General features: G+C 40.8%; 1 protein-coding gene across 3 annotated transcripts in view; it reads left to right on the plus strand.

Annotated features, from left to right (window-relative positions):
* The window catches only part of LOC140740191 (hepatic lectin-like), a 32,611-nt gene extending 30,486 nt beyond the window's left edge, over positions 1-2,125 (plus strand). For all 3 annotated transcript variants that reach the window (XM_073069203.1, XM_073069204.1, XM_073069205.1), the window contains one exon: positions 441-2,125. In XM_073069203.1, the coding sequence (XP_072925304.1) occupies positions 441-582 (142 nt within the window). In that variant the 3' untranslated portion in view covers positions 583-2,125. The remainder of the gene's footprint in view (positions 1-440) is intronic.
* The last annotated feature ends 17,923 nt before the right edge of the window (positions 2,126-20,048 follow it).

Here is a 20,048-nt window from a genome sequence, read left to right on the forward strand (position 1 = left end):
ATCAGGAAGCAAGCGACACAACTCAGAAGTAGCACATCAATCACATTAATTATTATTTACACCACCAAGCAGTGTATACTATCCATAGAAGACACAACAGTATATCGCGTAGGTTGCCCCGACATCTCTACAAAATCAGTATACCAGTACCAGTAGAAAGGGCATTAGGGGCAGGTGTAGATGATTACCTGTTCCTAAATGTTTGCTTCCAAGTTTCGCCCCATCATATACTGCAAATTTAGGACTGGTTCTGCATTGTCGCTGTATCGACATCTTTAATCTCCCAGCTGAAAAACTTTGTTGGATATCTTTCAGGAAAAGAAAAGTAGTGGTTGTGGATGACCCTAGTTCACATGATCACGTAGGATATATACAGAATAAATCTGAGACCCACGTGGTAATACTTATTCATAATTTTATTATCCTTGTTTTGTTTATAGATTTTGGAAAGCAGGGGAACCCAATAATGAAGCTGAGGAAGACTGCGTGGAGATGTTGCCTGATGGAAGGTGGAATGACCTTAAGTGTGATGCTCTTATGAACTGGATCTGTGAGAAACCAGTATGGTTCTGGCCCCTTTAATGATAGTGCTGGAGCAAAGAGAAATATGAATTATTTAATCAATGCATCGTATATTACAGTAATGTCATAGCACAGAAGTTGGCTATTTTGCCTATATAAAGTATGTTAACGCTTAGAAGATTAAATATTTCATTTATTTTCACTTCGCCCTCGGTGCAGTTGCACTTTCATCGCTCCTTTATTGATGTTTTTTTCACGATTGTGTTTCTGCCACTTCTGCAGCAGTGAAATTTCGATCATAAACAGAAGGAGCGTCATAAAATGTTTTCTCAAAACTTTACTATCCCAGGCCAAAAGTAGATTTGTTCCAATATTTCAAATCTTTCTCCTGAACAATTAACCAGCCACCTTAAGGATGTAATACAGATATGTTAAACTACATTGTTTAGTCTTTTGTTTGAACACTCGGTGCAGGTGTTGAGAAGACATGAAAGTAGAATTATTCAAAATAATTTTATAATGATATTATCAGGACTGGGAAATCCTTGTTCTTTGGAAAGATTGCATAGGTTCAGGATTGCTTTAGAACAGGTAAGGCTGTGAGCAGATGAAATTGAGGTGCTTTTTGTTTGGAAAAATTTCGATTCCGTAATTGGAAACGTCTTATGATTACTTACAATTGATGAAAAGCTAGACCAGGTAGATTTAATGCAGACGAGGAGAAGGAATGAGCATTTTTTTCTTCTTCCAAATGGCGTCTGAAAGATGGAAGTTGCTGAAACCCTTAGAGATTTCGAACAACGTCACGTGTGTGCTCAAGGTGCTGTGATCTTCCGGAATACGAAATCGGTGTCACAATGGGTGATAGGCTTAGCTGCATTCAATTTCAACAAATTCCAGTGATTTAGGCTGAGGAGCCTCCATTCGTGACAATTTTAGTCATGTTTCAATTCCAATAATGTGTGTGTTCACCATCTCTTCCTGCTCTTTCTCATCTCTCCTACTCTGGGATTTGAATCCATACTGCCTGGAGTCTCAAAGGCCCTAAGCTGTTTATAATTCCCCATTTGTGGCGAACCCCTTCATGAAATCAGATAGTTTATGTATAGTTTTCGCTCCTATCTGATACCAGAATGCAGAATAACCTCAAGGAGGTGAGCTGTCCATTCCCCATCCTACCTATATCATGCTTCTTTAACCCTAACAATAATGGTACAGCTCGGGCTATGTGAATCCCAAGTAAAATCTTTTTTTTCTACAGACCCGAAGGATAAACCTTGCATCTGTGTGGAAAACTGTTATATTTTTTGCTTTTGAGGCTGGAAGAAGTTCATAACAATGCAGTTATATCTTCCCTAAAAGAATCATACATCTCAAATGATCAACATATTTCAAAATATTTCCACAACATACGCCTTAACAATTGCCTTCCCATTCCCGGGCCTGCAGGTTTCCGGAAACCACTTGGAACCAAAGTTATTTCATGTTTGGCACTGTGATGGAAGGAATTTCTCCAGGAACTTGCAATTTATCTTCTACTGAAACTTCTTGTTTAATTATTCTATGAACTTGATGCTTAATAAAGGAGCTTCCTGAATATGGATATCCGATGTCACACTGTTTTCATTCTCTGAGTCCAAAACGTCGGTCGAATGCACTTGTCTCTGTGTGTGTGTGTCCATCCGTCTGTCAGTCTGGTGTGTTGGGGGTAGGGTTGTTAATGAAACAGGTAAAAGTAAGACTTTCAAGATCTCGGAGGTGGATCAAGATTCTGCAGTGCAAACATCTAAAAGTAATTCGCAGCATAATTCATTAGCAGAAAAGAAAATCCGCTGATGCTGCAAATCGTGTTGTGTCTGTTAGCTGAAAGAGCTCTCCCTTATCACACATTTATCCTGAGCGATTGTGAGTCATGAGAAGATGGCTGAATATCTTGTGGCTCCATACCATAATGAAAGCCATACGCTCAAATTCCATGATTCTACAGGAAGGCATTTAACAAGACAGGAAGTACAAAATCCTATCTTCAGTGATGGAGGCACTAATTACAATCTTTTAAAAAGCTGAGTACCCCGGAATCCAGTGACTGCAGACAAGTTATTTAACCTCAACAGTTAGGAGGAAGCCTTTCTAAAGGAACTATGATGGACAAGATTAATACTCACATTGGAAATTGGGCAAATTAATGTAAGCTAATGAAGATTTTTTAAAAATGAATTATATTTAGCCACTATCGGAGAATTTCTAATGGTGCAACAAAGAATTAATTAGGGCATTGGAGTGGAATATGTGTTTATAGTTTTGACGAAAGTCCTTGATGTATTGCTTATCAACAAAGCTGAAAAATATAGTATAAAATTAGTTATCTATAAACTGGACAGAAATTTTTCTACGTCCTGCCAAGTGCTTAGAAAAACTTTCTCACTATCCACAATTCTATCAGTTCTTGAGACCTTCAGAAGCTTACCAATCTGCATACAAGCAGAGGCACTGGAGATAAGGAGAACAATGAATTTTACACGGGAGGCAAAATAGAAGCTTGGGGAATAGGTTGAGAGAACTCCTAAAGAGATAGTAATCGTGGAAATTACGCACATGGTTTTGCTGTAACCATTGCATGATAGCAATAACGAACAATACTTCAGTAGCATCTGCACCTGCACATAAACTGCGCGTTCTGTTATAACACTGCCAGCTAACCTATATTATACAAAGTTGCTCATCCTGTACTTCACTGCTGAAGATGCTGAAACACATCTTAAATCTATGTGATATGAAATTTGTCATTCACGAGTTGGGTAAAGATTCCATCTATACTCACAATATCACTCGTAATCTTGCAGTCTCATAATTTGGATCACCCGTCAGCCAACGAAGGTCAGAAAAAAATCAAATCTGCCCAATGCTTTCCGATGGCTAACTCTCTCAAATGCAAACAATTTCCTGCTGTGCCTATTCCCTACCTGGTCTAAAGCTTGTACATTCTTCCTGGAATGCGGCGACAATAACTGCAAATAAGTACTCCAAATTTGGTCTAACCAAAGTTTTATACAAATGCAACATCAGTTCACGCTCTTTAAATTCACAATCGGACCAATAAAGGCGCGTCTATTTCAGGCCTTTATACCACCCATTCTACTTGTATTGCTCCTTTCAGAGACAGACTTGCACCCCTTTATTGCATTTTTCATCTCACATTGGGCCTGCCAAAGTGCAATATCTCACACTTGCCCGAATGAATTTCTATCTGCAAATTCTCAATCTATGCGTCAACAGTTATATTCCCCACTAAATTATTTGACATGCTTCCTCACGACCACAACTCTGCCATTCATTTGGTGCTTTAGCAACGTACTAACCAAACCACCTATATTTAGGTCCAGATAATTTCTATATATAAAATAAAACTAGATATCCTGGCACTTATTCATACAGAATATCACATAGATTTCGATTTGAAATATCTGCGCACACCAAACACACTCTGTCTTCTATGGACAACACAAAGTTGATTGATCGGGTACAATCAGTCTTGGATCCCAGGTGACCTAAAATTCTAGATCAGCCTACCATTAGGGATCTAGTCGATTTATTAAAACTAGAAACCATTCATTTTATTATACAATTTCCATTGCTCAATCCTAAACAATCACCCTCCCTTTCTCCTTATCATAGTCCATACATAAACTTTGCTACAGGGAATTGTGTGTCTATCTGTAATGAGGCATTACATTTCCAGAAGCAAGGAGATCCTATCCAGAAGAACCTTCTCCAAATGTTTACCTACCTGTGATGTAAGGCCTATATTGATTTAACTATTATTATCTTTCACCGTCTTAGTCAGTGCAGTGTTGAAGATCCAATTGTCTGCTTCTTCTTTATTTATTATTGTTTTTCCGCTTCCTTCCTTGCAGGTCGGTTTATGCATTTAATTGTATTGCCATACAACTTAACTAAAGAAATATTAATCCGAATCCCCACTTGAATACACCAGCAACAGCAGTCAGAGGCCTAGTATTCTACCAAAGTGACTAGGCTCCAAACACAATAAATACTTTCTGTCGCCTAAAATACAGAGTACATCCCTTGTATGACCGCCCTGTGTATTTCAAGGACAAGCCAATTCCGAATCTATGAAGCCCAGCTTCCGTAGATCCCATGCATGAAGTTGCTATTGTTGAGACTACTATGGAGAATCCTATCCAGATACACGATGTCAATAGCTTGTTCATCATCAGCTTGTTTTGTTCCTACTTCGGAAAACTCAAATGGACTTGTGAGGCACTTAACTGCCCCTTTAAATTTATGATGTCTGTCGCCAATTACAGAGTGTTGTTGAAATGCATATCAATCCTGAAGCTTACTTAGGTAGCCAACAGTATCCTCACCACTGACGTAAGGCTAGCTAGTCTATAATTCCCATGAATAATCCTATTACCTTCTTTGAGAAACGGACAGTCTAACATCCTCCATCCTCTGGTACCACCTCTTTGACGGGAGGATGCAAATATCATCGTCAAAGACCAATCAAATCCTTCGCTCACTTCTGGAAGTAATCCGGGGCATATCACATTAACTGCTATTTGCTTTTTTTGTTCAGTGTATTTAGTCACTCTCAGGGCAACTTCGTGGAAATGTGTACATTTTGTATCTATCATGCCTATTTAATAACAACTGCAGTACTTCCTTTAAACTCGTGTATTTTCCTTTCATCTCTATCATGCTTATTTCGATTCCACATATCAGCTCTTTTTCTCCATTTATGTCTGGCTGACTGAATAATTGTAAACGGGTTAGCACCTTGGCACAGTGAAATGCGATTGCACAGAATTTACTTGAATGTACGAGCTACTCTCCAATATCTTATGCTGTTTCAACAATTCCATTCCCTTTCTCATGATATAAAAACTTGGGATATTCACTGCTGATAGCACAATGTTCAATTTTGTACATAAAATGATACAATGTGGGAAGACATATAGGACATTGGTCAATGGGTGGCTGGCAACATTTTTGTAACTTAGGTGCTAGATAATGACATGTTTCAATAAGAAAGGGTCTGAAAAGTAACTCTGGACATATTACTCCATCACCTAATTCGCGCACCACCAAAACACAGAGCTCACCATTGACTGAAATCGCAACTCGTCCAAGCAGATTATATGGCAACAATAGAACACCAAGCGTGTGTATCTTAGAGTGTGCATCTCTAAGCCTTAAACACTGAAACTTCTTCACTTGGCTGGCTTAATGCAGCTCCAAAACACTCAATGATCTCGCCAATATCCAGGACAAAATAGCTGTTTTCAGATCAAACATTCGTTGCTAAACGGCAAACCAGCCACCACGTTATGCGCGTTAAGTGCATACACCCGTCATAAATCACAACGGGCACGTACAAGAACATTGCACACTGTACATTGCTTCTGTATACCATATTAAAGTCCACTACAATTGGCTACTCTGGCAGTAATCTCAAAATTATTTATTTTTACACGAAAGGCAAAGGCAACAGCCAGGTCGTAATTGCAGCATCCTCTTCTAGTTGTATAGCTTGGAGTGGATATTTCATTGTCTTGCAATTACATCAAGGCATGCCCCACATATAATCTTGCTACTCGGGTATAAGCACCATACTTTCCTCTGGAGCTTCTCATGTCCCTTTGTCTTGTTATGAGTGATGAATAGACCTGATGGACAATGGGGTACAGAGTTAAACATCCCCCTCGAGAACCACGAACTATTACTGTTGGTATGCTGACTATGAGAAAGAGAGGCGAAAACAGGAAAGAACATCTGCGACAGATAAGAGAGGGAGACTGCTGATCAACTGTATTGTGACTCCTTCTGAATTGTTTACTGTTTCGCTGCAAGGACATTAGTTTGCTCGTTAACATTCCTTAGTGGACTGTAGGAGTGCCATGATTTGATGTACACAGTCATTCAGAATTGATGGATAGCTGAGACACCGTTAGTAGGGATAAAAAGACAGGTCTGGGGAGACACCTTTCAAACACACCAGCGGACCCTGACTGAGGATTGTGAATACAGAAGGAAAGATGGGGGATTCGAAGACCGAACCAGGAGGTTGGTCAGTAAGGCAATCAGTGTAAAAGCAGGGCCGGTGGGGACTTGTGTGTGTGTGTCCACTCATGCCAGAGTGACGAGTCCACCACAAAAGAACGGTCTAGCAGAAAGACAGAGAGGTCATAGCTGGATGACCACGACGGTACGACGAAATAAGAAAAAATAATTCAAGGTTTGCCTGACTGCAGCTGTTACATCTTGCTCTCTCTCTCTCTCTCTCTCTCTCTCTCTCCAACGATTACAACTCAACAAGCATAACCACCTCAGCACTCATGAACTGAACTGAACTTTATATTCTATGACAATTCATTTACCCCAGACATCGATAGAGCTTGTTTATTATTGCTTTTTATTATTATTCCTTCATTTTTTGGTTTATCACTGCTAACTTGTGTTATATGTATATTTGCATTATTGATATGGTTTTGCTTATTTTTTATTAATAAACACCTTTAAATATAGTACCACCAGACTCCAACGGATTCTTCTTTCTCTGCTGGTCAGACACCCAGTTAAGGGGTACGTTAAAAAATTGGGGGCTCGTCCGGGATTTGATATCCAAATTATGGGGCTAGTGAATCGGGATAAAAGTCTTTTATCTGATCTGGTTTTGAGATTAACCAGACGGAAGACCAGCAGAGATGGACATTGTCAAATTTTTAAAAGATCCGACTTCGGGGGCATTAGAGGTTGCCAGGAAGGCGGAATTGGTGAATGTTGCGAAACGATTAGATCTCCCAGAGGTGAAATTGTCAATGAGAAAATTGGATATACAGAGAGAAATAGCTATGCATTATGTATCCAAGAGTGTGTTCACATAAGATGTATTGAACTTTTTCCCTGAGAGGAAACCAGCCGAGGGTGAGTTGTAGTTAGAGATAGAAAAATTAAGGTTGGCTGAGAAGAAGGAGAAGAAGAGAGAGCATGAACTTCGGATAAGGCAGCTGGAAGTAGGGAGAGAAGCTGCAGTGCGAAGAAAGGATGCTGAGAGGCGAAGGGACGAAGCTGAAAAGGAGGCTGAAATGAGGAGAAAGGACGCTGAAAGGGAGGCTGAAAGGAGGAGAGAGGAAGCTGAAAGGCAGAAGGAGGAAAGGGAGAAAGAGAGGCAGCATGCACTGGAAATAGAGAGGTTAAAAGTACAGCAGGGAAGAGACCGGGCGACAGACCAAAATGAGGGGTTCAAGGTTTGTCGGGAGATCCAGTTGGTACCTCCATTCGAGGAGATGGATGTTGATAAGTTTTTCCTCCATTTTGAGAAAGTGGCTGTGAATCAGAACTTGCCTGAGAGAAAATGGGCTGTTCTGTTACAGAGCGTACTTAGGGGGAAGGCTCAGCAAGCATATTCGGCATTGTCTATAGATGAGTCTAAGGACTATGAGGAAGTAAAAAGGGCTGTACTGAGGAGTTACGAGCTGGTGCCAGAGGCATACCGGCAGAAGTCCGGAACTTCAGAAAGCCGTGGAACCACACGTATTTAGAGTTTGCCCGTGAGATGCAAATGCATTGTGAGCGTTGGTGCGCCTCAAAAGGGGTTGATGAAGATTATGATAAACTGTTACAGTTAATACTGATGGAGCAATTTAAAAGTTGTATCCCTGAGAGTATGAAGACGTACTTGGATGAGAAGGAGACAGAGACTCTGTCTGCGACTGCCAAATTAGCAGATGCTTTAACCCACAAGTCAAAGTTTTCCTCAAAGATGAGCTACCAGAGAGGTAGTAGGGACACCAGGGAAAGCCCACCGGCTAAGGCAGCGAATAAGCCGGGAGCTAGTGGAAAAGGTAAGGAGGAGGAAAAGCAGGCTGGCAGGAAGGTTCCTAGCTTTCCCTGTTATAATTGTGGGAAAGCAGGCCATATAGCATCTAAGTGCTTTGCTCCGAAGAAGGAGACAGGAAAAGGGAAAACAGCAATCCTTACAGGTTGCATTGATTCAGTCAGCAGATCGATGAGGAAGGCAAAGGTAGATAGAGCACAAGAGGGGCGTGAGAAGTTTATCTCGAAAGGGACGGTGTCTGTAAAGGAGGGTGAAACCCCAGTTCCAGTGCGGATCTGGAGAGATACTGGGGCTGGTCAGTCATTAATTTTAAGGAAGGTATTAGATCTTGGTACTGAGACCCAGACTGGGGAGGATGTGATAAGAGGTATCGGAAAAGGGACCGAGGCCGTACTTTTGCACAGGATATTTTTGAAATGTGACGTGGTATTTGGACCAGTCTAAATAGAGGTCGAAACTACCGATGGACGGCGTGGACGTCCTATTTGGTAATGATCTGGCAGGTGGTGACGTGTGTTCAGCAGTGAAGCTGACAAGCAAGCCTGTGAGTGCTCAGTACCCGCCCATAGATTCTAAGATTGATCCCGCATGCGCAATAACTCGCAGCATGCCTAGAAAGGCGGCTGAGAAAGGAACCAGTTTAAATGAGTCCAGTGTTTATTTGGTGTAGACGGTTTTACCGATACTGTACCAAGAGGGGTTAGAGGGTAGTAAAACGGAGGATAGTGGGGTGAAAGAGAGTAAAGGAGAGGAGGTAGATCTACCCTTAGCCAGGAGGGAATTTATAAAGGAACAGAGATGTGATGAGGAGCTTGTGGCGTTGAGAGAGTCAGCTCTTTCTGAGGCAGAAATTGATAGGGAACCAGAGGGCTACTACCTGAAGGAGGGAGTGGTAATGAGGAAGTGGAGGTCGACCACGGTGCCAATCGATGACGACTGGGCGGTGGTACACCAGGTGGTGGTTCCGAACGTCCATCGGAACGAAATTTTGAATTTGACTCATAAGATACCCCTAGGTGGACATTTAGGGGTGAGGAAGGAGGTTATGGAGGCACAGAGTAAAGATGAGAAACAGATATGGCAGTTAGAAGGTCCAGGGTTGGACACGGATGATCTGTCTGGCTTGACAGGGCAGTTTGCAGTTGAAGAAATTAAATGTGTTCCCGATAATGATGTGAGGGCTGTCCTAGATGAAAAGGATGCCGCTACCTTGAGGGAGTCTGTTGGGTTAGCAGACGAGGTTGTTTTAACCCGCAGGGTTGAGTTTACTCCGGATGGGAGTTGCCTGGAGAGTAACTGGGAGAATCAGGGGAACTTAGAACTTGAAAAGGGGACTGGTATTGAAAGCATGGAAGAGGTAGATGTCCCGTTTGCGTGTGTTCAGGGTGTGAAGGGTATGGATGCACAGGGTACTGAATCTAGTATTGAAACTCAGGAAAAGTCTGAGGTATCTGATTTAGTTGAAAAGGAATGCAGTCCTTTTGGGTCAGATGGACTTGATTCAGTGAAGAAAGGGTTAACCTTGGTACCAGTGGAAAGTGAGAATTCTCAGTTGTTTGTGTTAAAAGGTGTGATAAAAGTTAATGACGTGATGAAAGCTGGTGATGTGAATATTATTGGAGAAGGGAAAGGTGTTGTTCCTAAATTGAATAAAGAAAATTTAAAGTCTGAATTGGTTTTAGAAGGATTGAAAAAAGGGAAGGGACCGTTAACTGAACAATGGCTTGTTAACAAGGTGCCTGTGAATCAATTACAGTTTGTTTGGAAATTTAAAGATGGACAACTCGCTGATGTTATTCAACTATGTGATTTGAAGAGGCAGAACTTGAAATGTTGTTTTAACCAAGAGGGATCATCTGCAGCTGTTAAACTGAAAACAAATAGAATGAAAGATCCTGAGGATAAAATTAATGACTTGCTTAAAATTAACGAATTGTGTGGAAGTTCAGCAAATGGGCTTGGTTTGGAAAACATTGGTGATAAGATAGCTCCTGTGAAAGGAGTCTGTGAAGTCCTATTCAACACTGGTGAGCAAGCTAACCATGTGAGAGTTAAGTGGAAAAGGGACAAAGGTTGACCAAATGCCACTTTGAATACCATGATCTGGTTTTGAGGGAATTTGACAAAGCATGTGAAAGATAAAAAAAACACCATGAAAGATTGACTGTTTGAATGTTAAGTTTAAAAGTAAAATAGAGGTTAGTATTTTCACAAACTTTGGTAATGTACTATATTATAATCACACATGCATTGGTTCACACTTTGTAATATACACCTAAGGTAGGAACATAACCCCTTTAGTATTTTTTTGCTAACATTAAAAAAGGTGGTTATTAAATTGGAGTCTGTTGTTACAGGAATTTGATATTAAAATACAACATGTAAAGGGGAGTGATAATGTTATTGCTGATTGTTTATCTAGATGTTAATTTGAACGTGTATCTGTATTATTCTTGTAGTTAAGACAACTTCTGTTTTTTGTTAAACTCTGTAATTCAGTCATGTGCTTTAATAGTTAATTTTCCCCCTGGTGAAAATTCCCAGAAGGATGGGGGTGTTATGAGTAATGAACAGACCTGATGGACAATGGGATACAGAGTTAACCCCCCCCCCCCGAGAACCACGAATTATTACTGTTGCTATGCTGACCATGAGAAAGAGAGACGAAAAATAGGAAAGAACATCTGCGTCAGATAAGAGAGAGAGGGAGACTGCTGATTAACTATAGTGTGACTCCTTTTGAATTGTTTACTGTTTCGCTGCAAGGTCGTTAGTTTGCTCTTTAACATTCCTCAGTGGACTGTAGGAGTGGCATGATTTGATGGACACAGTCATTCAGAATTGAACGATAGCTGAGACCCCGTTAGTAGGGATAAAAAGAGAGGTCTGGAGAGACACCCTTCAGACACGCCAGTGGACACTGATTGAGCGTTGTGAACCCCCAAGGAAAGGTGAGGGATTCGAAGACTGAACCAGGAGGTCGGTCAGTAAGGCTATTAGTGTAAAAGTAGGGCCGCTGGGGACTTTTGTATGTGTCCACTCATGCCAGAGTGACGAGTCCACCACAGAAGAACGGTCTAGCAGAAGGACGGAGAGGTCATAGCTGGATGACCACGAAGGTACGACGGAATAAGAAAAAATAATTCAAGGTTTGCCTGATTGCAACTGTTACATCTCTCTCTCTCTCTCCAACGATGACAACTCAACAAGCATAACTACCTCAGCACTCATGAACTGAACAGAACTTTATATTCTATGACAATTCATTTACCCCGAGACATCGATACAGCTTGTTTATTATTGCTTATTATTATTATTATTATTATTATTATTATTATTATTATTATTATTATTATTATTATTATTATTATTACACTTTTAGGTTTATTACTGCTACCTTGTGTTATATGTATATTTGCATTATTGATGTGGTTTTGCTTATTTTTATTAATAAACACCTTTAAATATAGTACCACCAGACTCCAACGGATTCTTCTTTCTCTGCTGGTCAGACACCCAGTTACGGGTACGTAACAGTCTATATTCCGAATCATTTTTATCAGCACCGGGTAAGGAAGCATTGCAGCATCCACAGCGAGGTTTTGAAGCTCTTCTGTCGTTGACCACGCGTTGCACAATCGCCATGGATTTTCATTGCCTGCTTGCAAGGAGGTACCATCATTTACCGTCTGGAAAATATGATCAACTTAATACAACGAGCGACGTGGGAGTGGTTTGGAAAAAAATACCCGAAACTCCTTTACAACAGAAATATACTGTATGATGTGTCAAAGTTTTACTGAGTTTCCGCAATAGACATCGTAATTATGATGTTCTGTCACATTGAATTCTTTCAGAGCAGAGAGTGAATGTGACGGCTTTTATACACAATTGCCACAGAAGCTTCTCAAGCATCTGTCATACCTATGGCCATCTCCCACTTACCCACACAGTATCCTTCAGAAGAATTAGTACCATTAGATGGAGTATGCAATCGTTCAGATGCTTTTCCAAAGAACTGATCTCGTGGAGAAGCTCGTGACAGAGGGTGGAAGTGAAAGGAGATGTGGGAAGTGAAAGTGCGATGGTTTATAACTGCTACTTTCATCGCAGGAACCGAAAGAAACACTGATCTAAATCTGACTAAATACGTGTGGTCATTGATGTGTGAATCATTGTTCCCAGGTCCTCAGAGACTTGCACATGCCAGTTGTGTATCTACTTATTATCATTCTGTATGTCCAGTACGACTAACCCATTCTTCTACTCTGCAAACCATCTATGGAGATAATCAGATAGGGGGTCAGCAACACAATGCACCGACACCATTTCCAGCTGACCCTTGTTGCAAGCACTGCTGCAGACGGTAATCCATCGAGCGTCTCTAATCTCACAACGCTTTTATCGTGTAAGGGACAGAGTGGGGTTCATAATAGGCTGGATAAGAAGTCTGTAAACCGCCTTTCACTGACCAGTGCAGGATGATGTACAAAACGACTTGTTATTGCCAAACAGGCGACAAACACTCGCAGAAACACAGTCCCTCATTAAAAGTTAGAATGTGACAGAACCACATATTTGAAATTCGGAATTATAAAGCAGATACTTTTGGGATGGAATGAATATGCACGGTTTATCTACCAGTACATTTGTTAAGTTCTGCATTATATTTAATACAGAATTATTTAACATATATGCGCTTCCTTATATCCTTACCACAATTTTGTTTTTAGTAAAACTACTAATTTGAATCACATTACAATTCCCACAAAATTTGCTCTGTTCCGGTTCAAAATTGTTTCTCTTCCACATTTCAGTTGCTGATATATTGTGAAGAAATATGAAGTCACATTAGAACTGACAATGCATGCAAACGCACAGTCAAACTCACACACACATAAACCGACTAGAACTAAAAAAAGATTCCTCTATTCAGGGGCCGTGTCCTCTGGTTTTAGAATCACCCATGAGGGGAAACATTTGCTCTACCGAGGCCTGTCAACATCGATCGGTTTCGATGAGACCCCACACCATTCTTCTGAATTCTAGTGGGTACAGACCGATATCTATCCATCTATCTTCATATGGTAATACTTTCATTACCGGAATCATTTTGTGAACTTCCATCGAAACCTGTTCAATACGGATGCATCCTTAATCAGATAATGGGCTTACACTTGTTCACAGTGCTCCAAGTGCGTCCTTACGAGTGCGTTTTAAAGTCTCAACATTACATCCTTACATTTATACTTCTGTCCTCCGAAATGATTGCTAAATTTGCATTTGCGTTGCTCAACACCGACTCAAACTGCAAATTAACCTTCAAGGAATCCAGCGCTAGAACTCCCGAGTCCGTTTGCATCTCGGATTTTTGAATGTTCTCTTCATTTGAAAATAGCATTTACGATTTTATTTTTTTCCATCAAAGTGCATAGCCATAAATTTCCGGACACTGTTCCCATCTGCAAATTCTCTGCTCATTCTTGTAATCTGTCTAGGAAGGTCCATCTGCAGCGTCCACGCTTCCTCATTTCTAGCAGCGACTTCACCAATCTTCGTATCGTCCGCAAAATTGGCCACAAAGGCACAAATTGCATCATCTAGATTATTGACATGCAACGTAAAAACAACGACGTCAACACCGATTCCTGTGGAACACCACCAGGTCTCCGCAGCCAATCAGAAGAAAGCTCCTTTTATTCCCATTCTTTGCCTCCTGTCATTCAGCCAATGCTATATCCATTCTAGTATATTTTCCGTAATATCACGTAATTGTTAAGGTCTTTGAAAATCCATAACAAATACCGATCCTCCTTTGTCTATCACTTGTTATTTCTTCAAAGAATTCCAACTGATTTCACAGGCAAGATTTTCCCCTTAGGGGAGCATGACGATTTCGACCGATTTAATCATGTACCTCGAGGTACCCCAAAACCACCTCCTTTGCAAACGATTCCAACATCTGCCCAGCCACTACGGTCAGACTAACTGGCCTATAATTCCTTTCTTCTGTTTCTCTCCATTCTTGAAGAGTGCAGTGACGTTTGCAATTCCGCAGTTTTTCGGATCCATGCTAGAATCTTGCAATGCTTGAAAGATCATTACTAATATCTGCACAATCTCGTCAGCAACTTATTTTTGAACCTTGAGGTATATTCCATCTTTATCTTGAACAGGTGATGTGTTTAATTACAGATCTACTAGATCCTGAAGCACCTTCCCACTAGTTATTGCAATTTCCCTCACTTCTGCCACCTGACAGTTAAGAATTTCTGGCATACTGCTAGTGATTCCACGGCAAAGAATGATGATTATTCAGTTCATCAGCTACTTTTTGTACCTCAATACCTCTCCAGCATAATCTCCCAGCTGTCTGATGTCTACTCTCGCCTCTCTTTATATACCCGAAGAAACTCTTGGTCTTCTCTTTAATATTATTTGCCAACTTACCGTTGCATTCCATCTTTTCTCTCTATATGAAGTTTTTGGCTAACTTCTCTTGATATTTATATGCATCTCAATCTTCCAAATTTGCACTATCTTTGTTTTATTATATGCCATTATTCAGTACAGATTGGAGGAACAACAACCTCCATTTCGTCTGAGTAGCCTTCAAATTGATGGCATGTACATCGACTTCTTGAACTTCCGATAACTGCTGCCCCTCTATTCCCATTCCCGTTTCCTTCTCTTAAATCAACCCTTTACCTGCCCAACACACCCCTGTGGTGCATTTCGGCGTTGCTTGTCCCCCATTGTCTCCCTTCCATGCTCTTCTACCCTCTACTATCAGGTTTCCCCCTCAGCAGACCTTTATCTCTCTCATGTAAACGCTTTGCAGCCCTTAACCTCACCCTACATGCAAACCTGGCTTCAACTATGACCTACCACCGAGTCCTTTAGCTTTTATGTTGGCCTTGACCAGTTGTCAACCACGGTTGCATCAATCTTGGTTCAGAATACCGCACTTTCTTTAGCATGATTCTATCCTGCGCCTTCCGAATTGCTCCCAGAATATCCATTCATTGCTGCTCTGCCGCCATACCTGCTAGTTTCGACTTCTAATCAACTTGGAACAGTTCTTCTCTCATGTCTCAGTAATTCCGCTAACTCTACAGTAATAATGATACTTCTGATTTTAGATGCTTCCTCTCAAATGGAAGGGTGAATTCTATAATATTATGACCACTGATCCTTAAGGGGTCCTTACCTTAAGTTCTCTAATCAATTCCCGTTCATTGCATCACACCCAACCCAGAATAGCGTATCCCGTAGCGGGCTCAACTAGGTCCTGGTCTACAAAACTATCTCTGAGGCAATCTACAAATTATCTCTCTTGGGACCAGCAGCGACCTCATTTCCCCATACCTGCATATTGAAATTCCCCATTACTATCGTAACTTTGCACTTTTGCATGCCATTTCTATCTCTTGTATCCCACACCCTGTCTACAGTTTGGAAGCCTTCATTTAGCCCCTATTAGGCTCTCTTTACCCTTGCAGTTCCTTAGCTCTAACCACAAGGAATCCACACCTTCTAATTCTATGTCACTACTTTCTAAGGATTTGATTTTATCTTTTCTTTAAACACTGGATCCAACCAACCATTTCTACCTTTACTGCCTGTCCTTTCCATTCAATGTATCTTCTTGGATGTTAAGTTCCTAGCTATAATCATTCAGCCACGGTCAGTGATACCAACGGCATCCAAACTGCCAATCCTTAACTGCGCTACAGATTAATCTACCTTATTCTGTATATTGCGTGTAATCAAATGTAACACATTACGTTCTGTAATCATCAGCAGTTCCGATCTTTCTTCTTGTTACATTGCAACTCGTCCGACTGACTGCAAATTTGCCTCATCGTCAGCTTGTCCATGCCAGCTGTCTCATTATACAGTGATTCAATCGTGGATCTGTGTGAATTTCCTCCTTCTCCTCGTATTTCCGTTCACTGGTCAGCCACAATCAAACTTCAAGTCATCAAGACAGTATCGGAACTAATAAATGACAGTCAGATTTGCTCCCACAATTTGGTGTCATCATTAATTGTAAATTCATTTGGACCAAACTCATACTGTATATACAGTGGATAAATGAGCACGCCAGGGACTGTGAAATTAGTTGTTTCTACTGAAATATTTCTACGCTCTTCAGTTTTTTTTTGCATACTCAGCGATATATCAGAGAAACTCAAAAATCAAAGTAATTTTATTTTCAAAGAACATAAACATCACCATTTACTACTCTGAGATTTTTTTCATGGAATCACTATGAAAGAAAGACATTATATTAAATGAAAATCCACACCCAAAAACTGACAAAAAGCCAATTTACAAAAAAGAGAATCTATGCAAATGGAACCATAAGACCATAAAGTATCGAAGCAGAATCAGGCCATTTGGCCCATCGGTTCTGCTGGGCTACTTCATCATGGATGAGCCATTTTTCCTCTCCGCCCCAGTCTCCTGCCTTCTCCACATATCGCTTCTTGGCCTCACCAATCAAGAATCTATCAACTTCTGCCATAAATATGCTTAAAGGCCTGGACTCCTCAGTTTCTTCTTGCAAATAATTCCACAAATTCAGCACTCTCTAGTTAAAGAAATTCTTCGTCATCTCCTTTCTAAAAGGACACCACTTTATTCTTAATCTATGTCCTCTGGCCTTGGACTTTCCCAATAGAGGAAACATTCTCTCCACATCAACTCCACAAGGCATTTATAATTAGATAGGTTCTAATTAGGTCAGCCATCATTCTTCTGAATTCTAGTTAAAAGCCATGAAAAGCGCTTCATATGGCAAGCCATTCAATCCTGGAATCATTTTCGTAATTCTCCTTTGAAACCTCTTTAGTTTCAGCACATCCTTTCTAAGATAAGGGTAAAAAAGCTGCTCCGAATACTCCAAATGTGGCCTCATCAGTGCTTTATAATCTCTCAACATTACATCCTTGCTGTTATATTCTATTACCCTGCAAATGAAAGCTAACATCGCATTTGCCTTCCTCACCACAGCTTCAACCTGCCAAATAGCCATCAGAGAATCCTGCACAAGAACTCCTAAGATACCCTGCGTCTCAGATCTTTTTGTAATTTTTCTCCATTTACAACATAGAAATCCCTTTCATTTCTTCTACAAAATTGTAAGATGATATATTTTCCCGACGCTGTATTCTATCTGCCACTTCTTGGTCCATTCTCCAAATCTCTCTAAGTCCTTCTGTAGCCTCGCTACTTCCTCAGAAATTCCTGCATCCCCATCTACCTTCAAACATTGCAACAACGCCATCAATTGCAAAATCAAATTTATTGATGAATAATGGAAAATGAATTGGTACCAACACAAACCACTGTGGAACAACAACGTTCATTGGCAGCCAATCAGAAAATATGCCCTTTAACTCCACCCTTCATCTCCTGCCTATTGGCCACTGTTTTATCCACACGAGAATCTATCCTGCAATACCATGGACTCGTAGTTTGTAGAGCACCCTCATGTGAGGAAACTTGTCAGGAGCCTTTCGAAAATCCATGTGCACAACATCAACCGATTCTCTTTTGCCTGTCATGCTAGTTATTTCCTCAATGAATTACAACAGCTTCATCAGTACGTTTTCCCTTGACGAAACTGTGCTGACTTTGGCTTATTATATTAACAGCCCTAACACTTCATCCTTAACAATCGAGTCCAAGGTATTACCAGCTACTGCCGTCAGACTAACTGATTGATAGTTTCCTTTCTTCTAATTCTTTTCCCTCTTGTAGAGTGGAGAGACATTCGTAATTTTTCCAAACTTCTGATCTATTCCAGAATCTAGTGATTCACGAAAGGTCATTAATGATGCCTCCATAATCTCTTCAGCTATCGTTTTTTTTGTGATGTACAGCATCTGGCCAAAGTGAAATTTCTAACGTTTGTCTTTTCAATGCCCAAAGTACCTTCTCTCTAGTGAGGGTAATTTCACACACACTTCATGACCGCTGCCACTGGAACTTTCAACATAATGCTGCTGTCTTCCTTGGTGAAGCCTAATGCAAAATACATATTCAGTTCGTCCGCCATTTCTAGTTCTATTTTGCTACCTCTCCCGCATGGATTTCCAATGGTCTGATATCCCCTCTCCCCCCTCTCTTACAGTTTATTTATGTTAAGAAACTTCTGATATCTTCTTTAATATTATTAGTCAGACTTTCGTATTGCATCCTTACGTACTTGTTGACCTGTTTAGTTACCTTTTAAAAGCTTCTCAATGCTCCAGCTTCCCAGTAATTTTGCTCTATTATATGCCCTTTCTTTGGTCTTTCCGTTGACTTTGACTTGTCTTGATTGCCACGGTTTTGTCATCTAGCCTTTCGAATTTTCTTTTTACTCTTTGGGTTACATATATCCTGTCCTTCCGAATTGCTTCCAGAAATTCCGGAGATTGATGTCGTCATCCCTGCTAGTGTTCTTTTCCAGTGAATTCTGGTCAATTCCTTTCTCATGCTTCTGTACTTCCGGTTCCTCCACTCATATTGTTAAGTCTAACTTTAGTTTCTCCTTATCAAATTCAGGATGAATTCAAAGATATTATGATCACCCGACCCTATGATTTCTTTTATCGTAGGTTCTGTAATGAATTCCGGTGCAGTGCACAACACTCAATGCCGAATGGCTGATCCACCAGTGAGTTAATGGTCATAATAATAATTATCACCACCAACTTCATAAAGAAGCAAACAAGTATTATTGAGAACATGAGCTGTGGAGTCGTTGAAATGGAGTCCATAGATTGAAAATTAGTTTAGTACTAAGGGGCATGAAGTTCCCCACGCAAAAAGCGCCTGAGCTACTGGTATGACCTTCGGAAAACCCTCTCTCATGTGAATCACAGAAAAATGCTCGGTGCTATAGCAGAGTCAGAATGCTGTCACCTCCTACAAAGCAAAACCAATCAATATATGTGACAGTGCGGTATCGCTCTCAGGTTATCATCTCAGTGTCATTAAGATTCGCTTTGACCGACACTAACACAGGGGCACCTTCACGACATGCACAGCTGCCAACGACCCTGTGATTTTGGTGTCTGAAACCATCACGAGAGCAACCCAGGATAAGTATTTGGGACAAATTTGAGCCAGTTACTGAAGACCTCTGCTGATCAACGGGAGCAATGATGACTGATATTTTTAAGCTTTCTCTTCGGCAGTCTGAGGTACCAACCTGCTTCAAGAAGGCTTGATAACACACACAAAATACCGGAGGAACTCTACAAATCAGGCAGCATCTATGGAAATGAAAACAAAATAGTCGAGACCATCCATCAGGACTGCAAAGCAAGGATGTTATGCCAGAATAAGAAGCTGGGAGGAAGGGAAAGAGCACGAGGTAGAATATGATAGGTGAAGCCAGATGTCTGGAGAAGAAGAATGAAGTAATAAGCTGGGAGTTGATAGCTGAAAAGGTTAAAGCGCTGGAGTAGACAGACACTGCGAGAAAAGGAGAGTGCACTATGGGAGAAAGGGAAGATGCAGCAGGTAGTTGATAGGCAGGTAAGGAAAATGTGTAATAGGCCAGACTAGGGAATTAAAGAAGTGGAAAGGAGGAGGAGGAAAAGTTACCAGAAGTTGTCCAACTTCAGGACTATAGCTCAGCAGACAGCATTGTCATCCCGTCCACTAA

Source organism: Hemitrygon akajei, chromosome 16, assembly GCF_048418815.1.
Source record: "Hemitrygon akajei chromosome 16, sHemAka1.3, whole genome shotgun sequence".
Taxonomy (NCBI): domain Eukaryota; kingdom Metazoa; phylum Chordata; class Chondrichthyes; order Myliobatiformes; family Dasyatidae; genus Hemitrygon; species Hemitrygon akajei.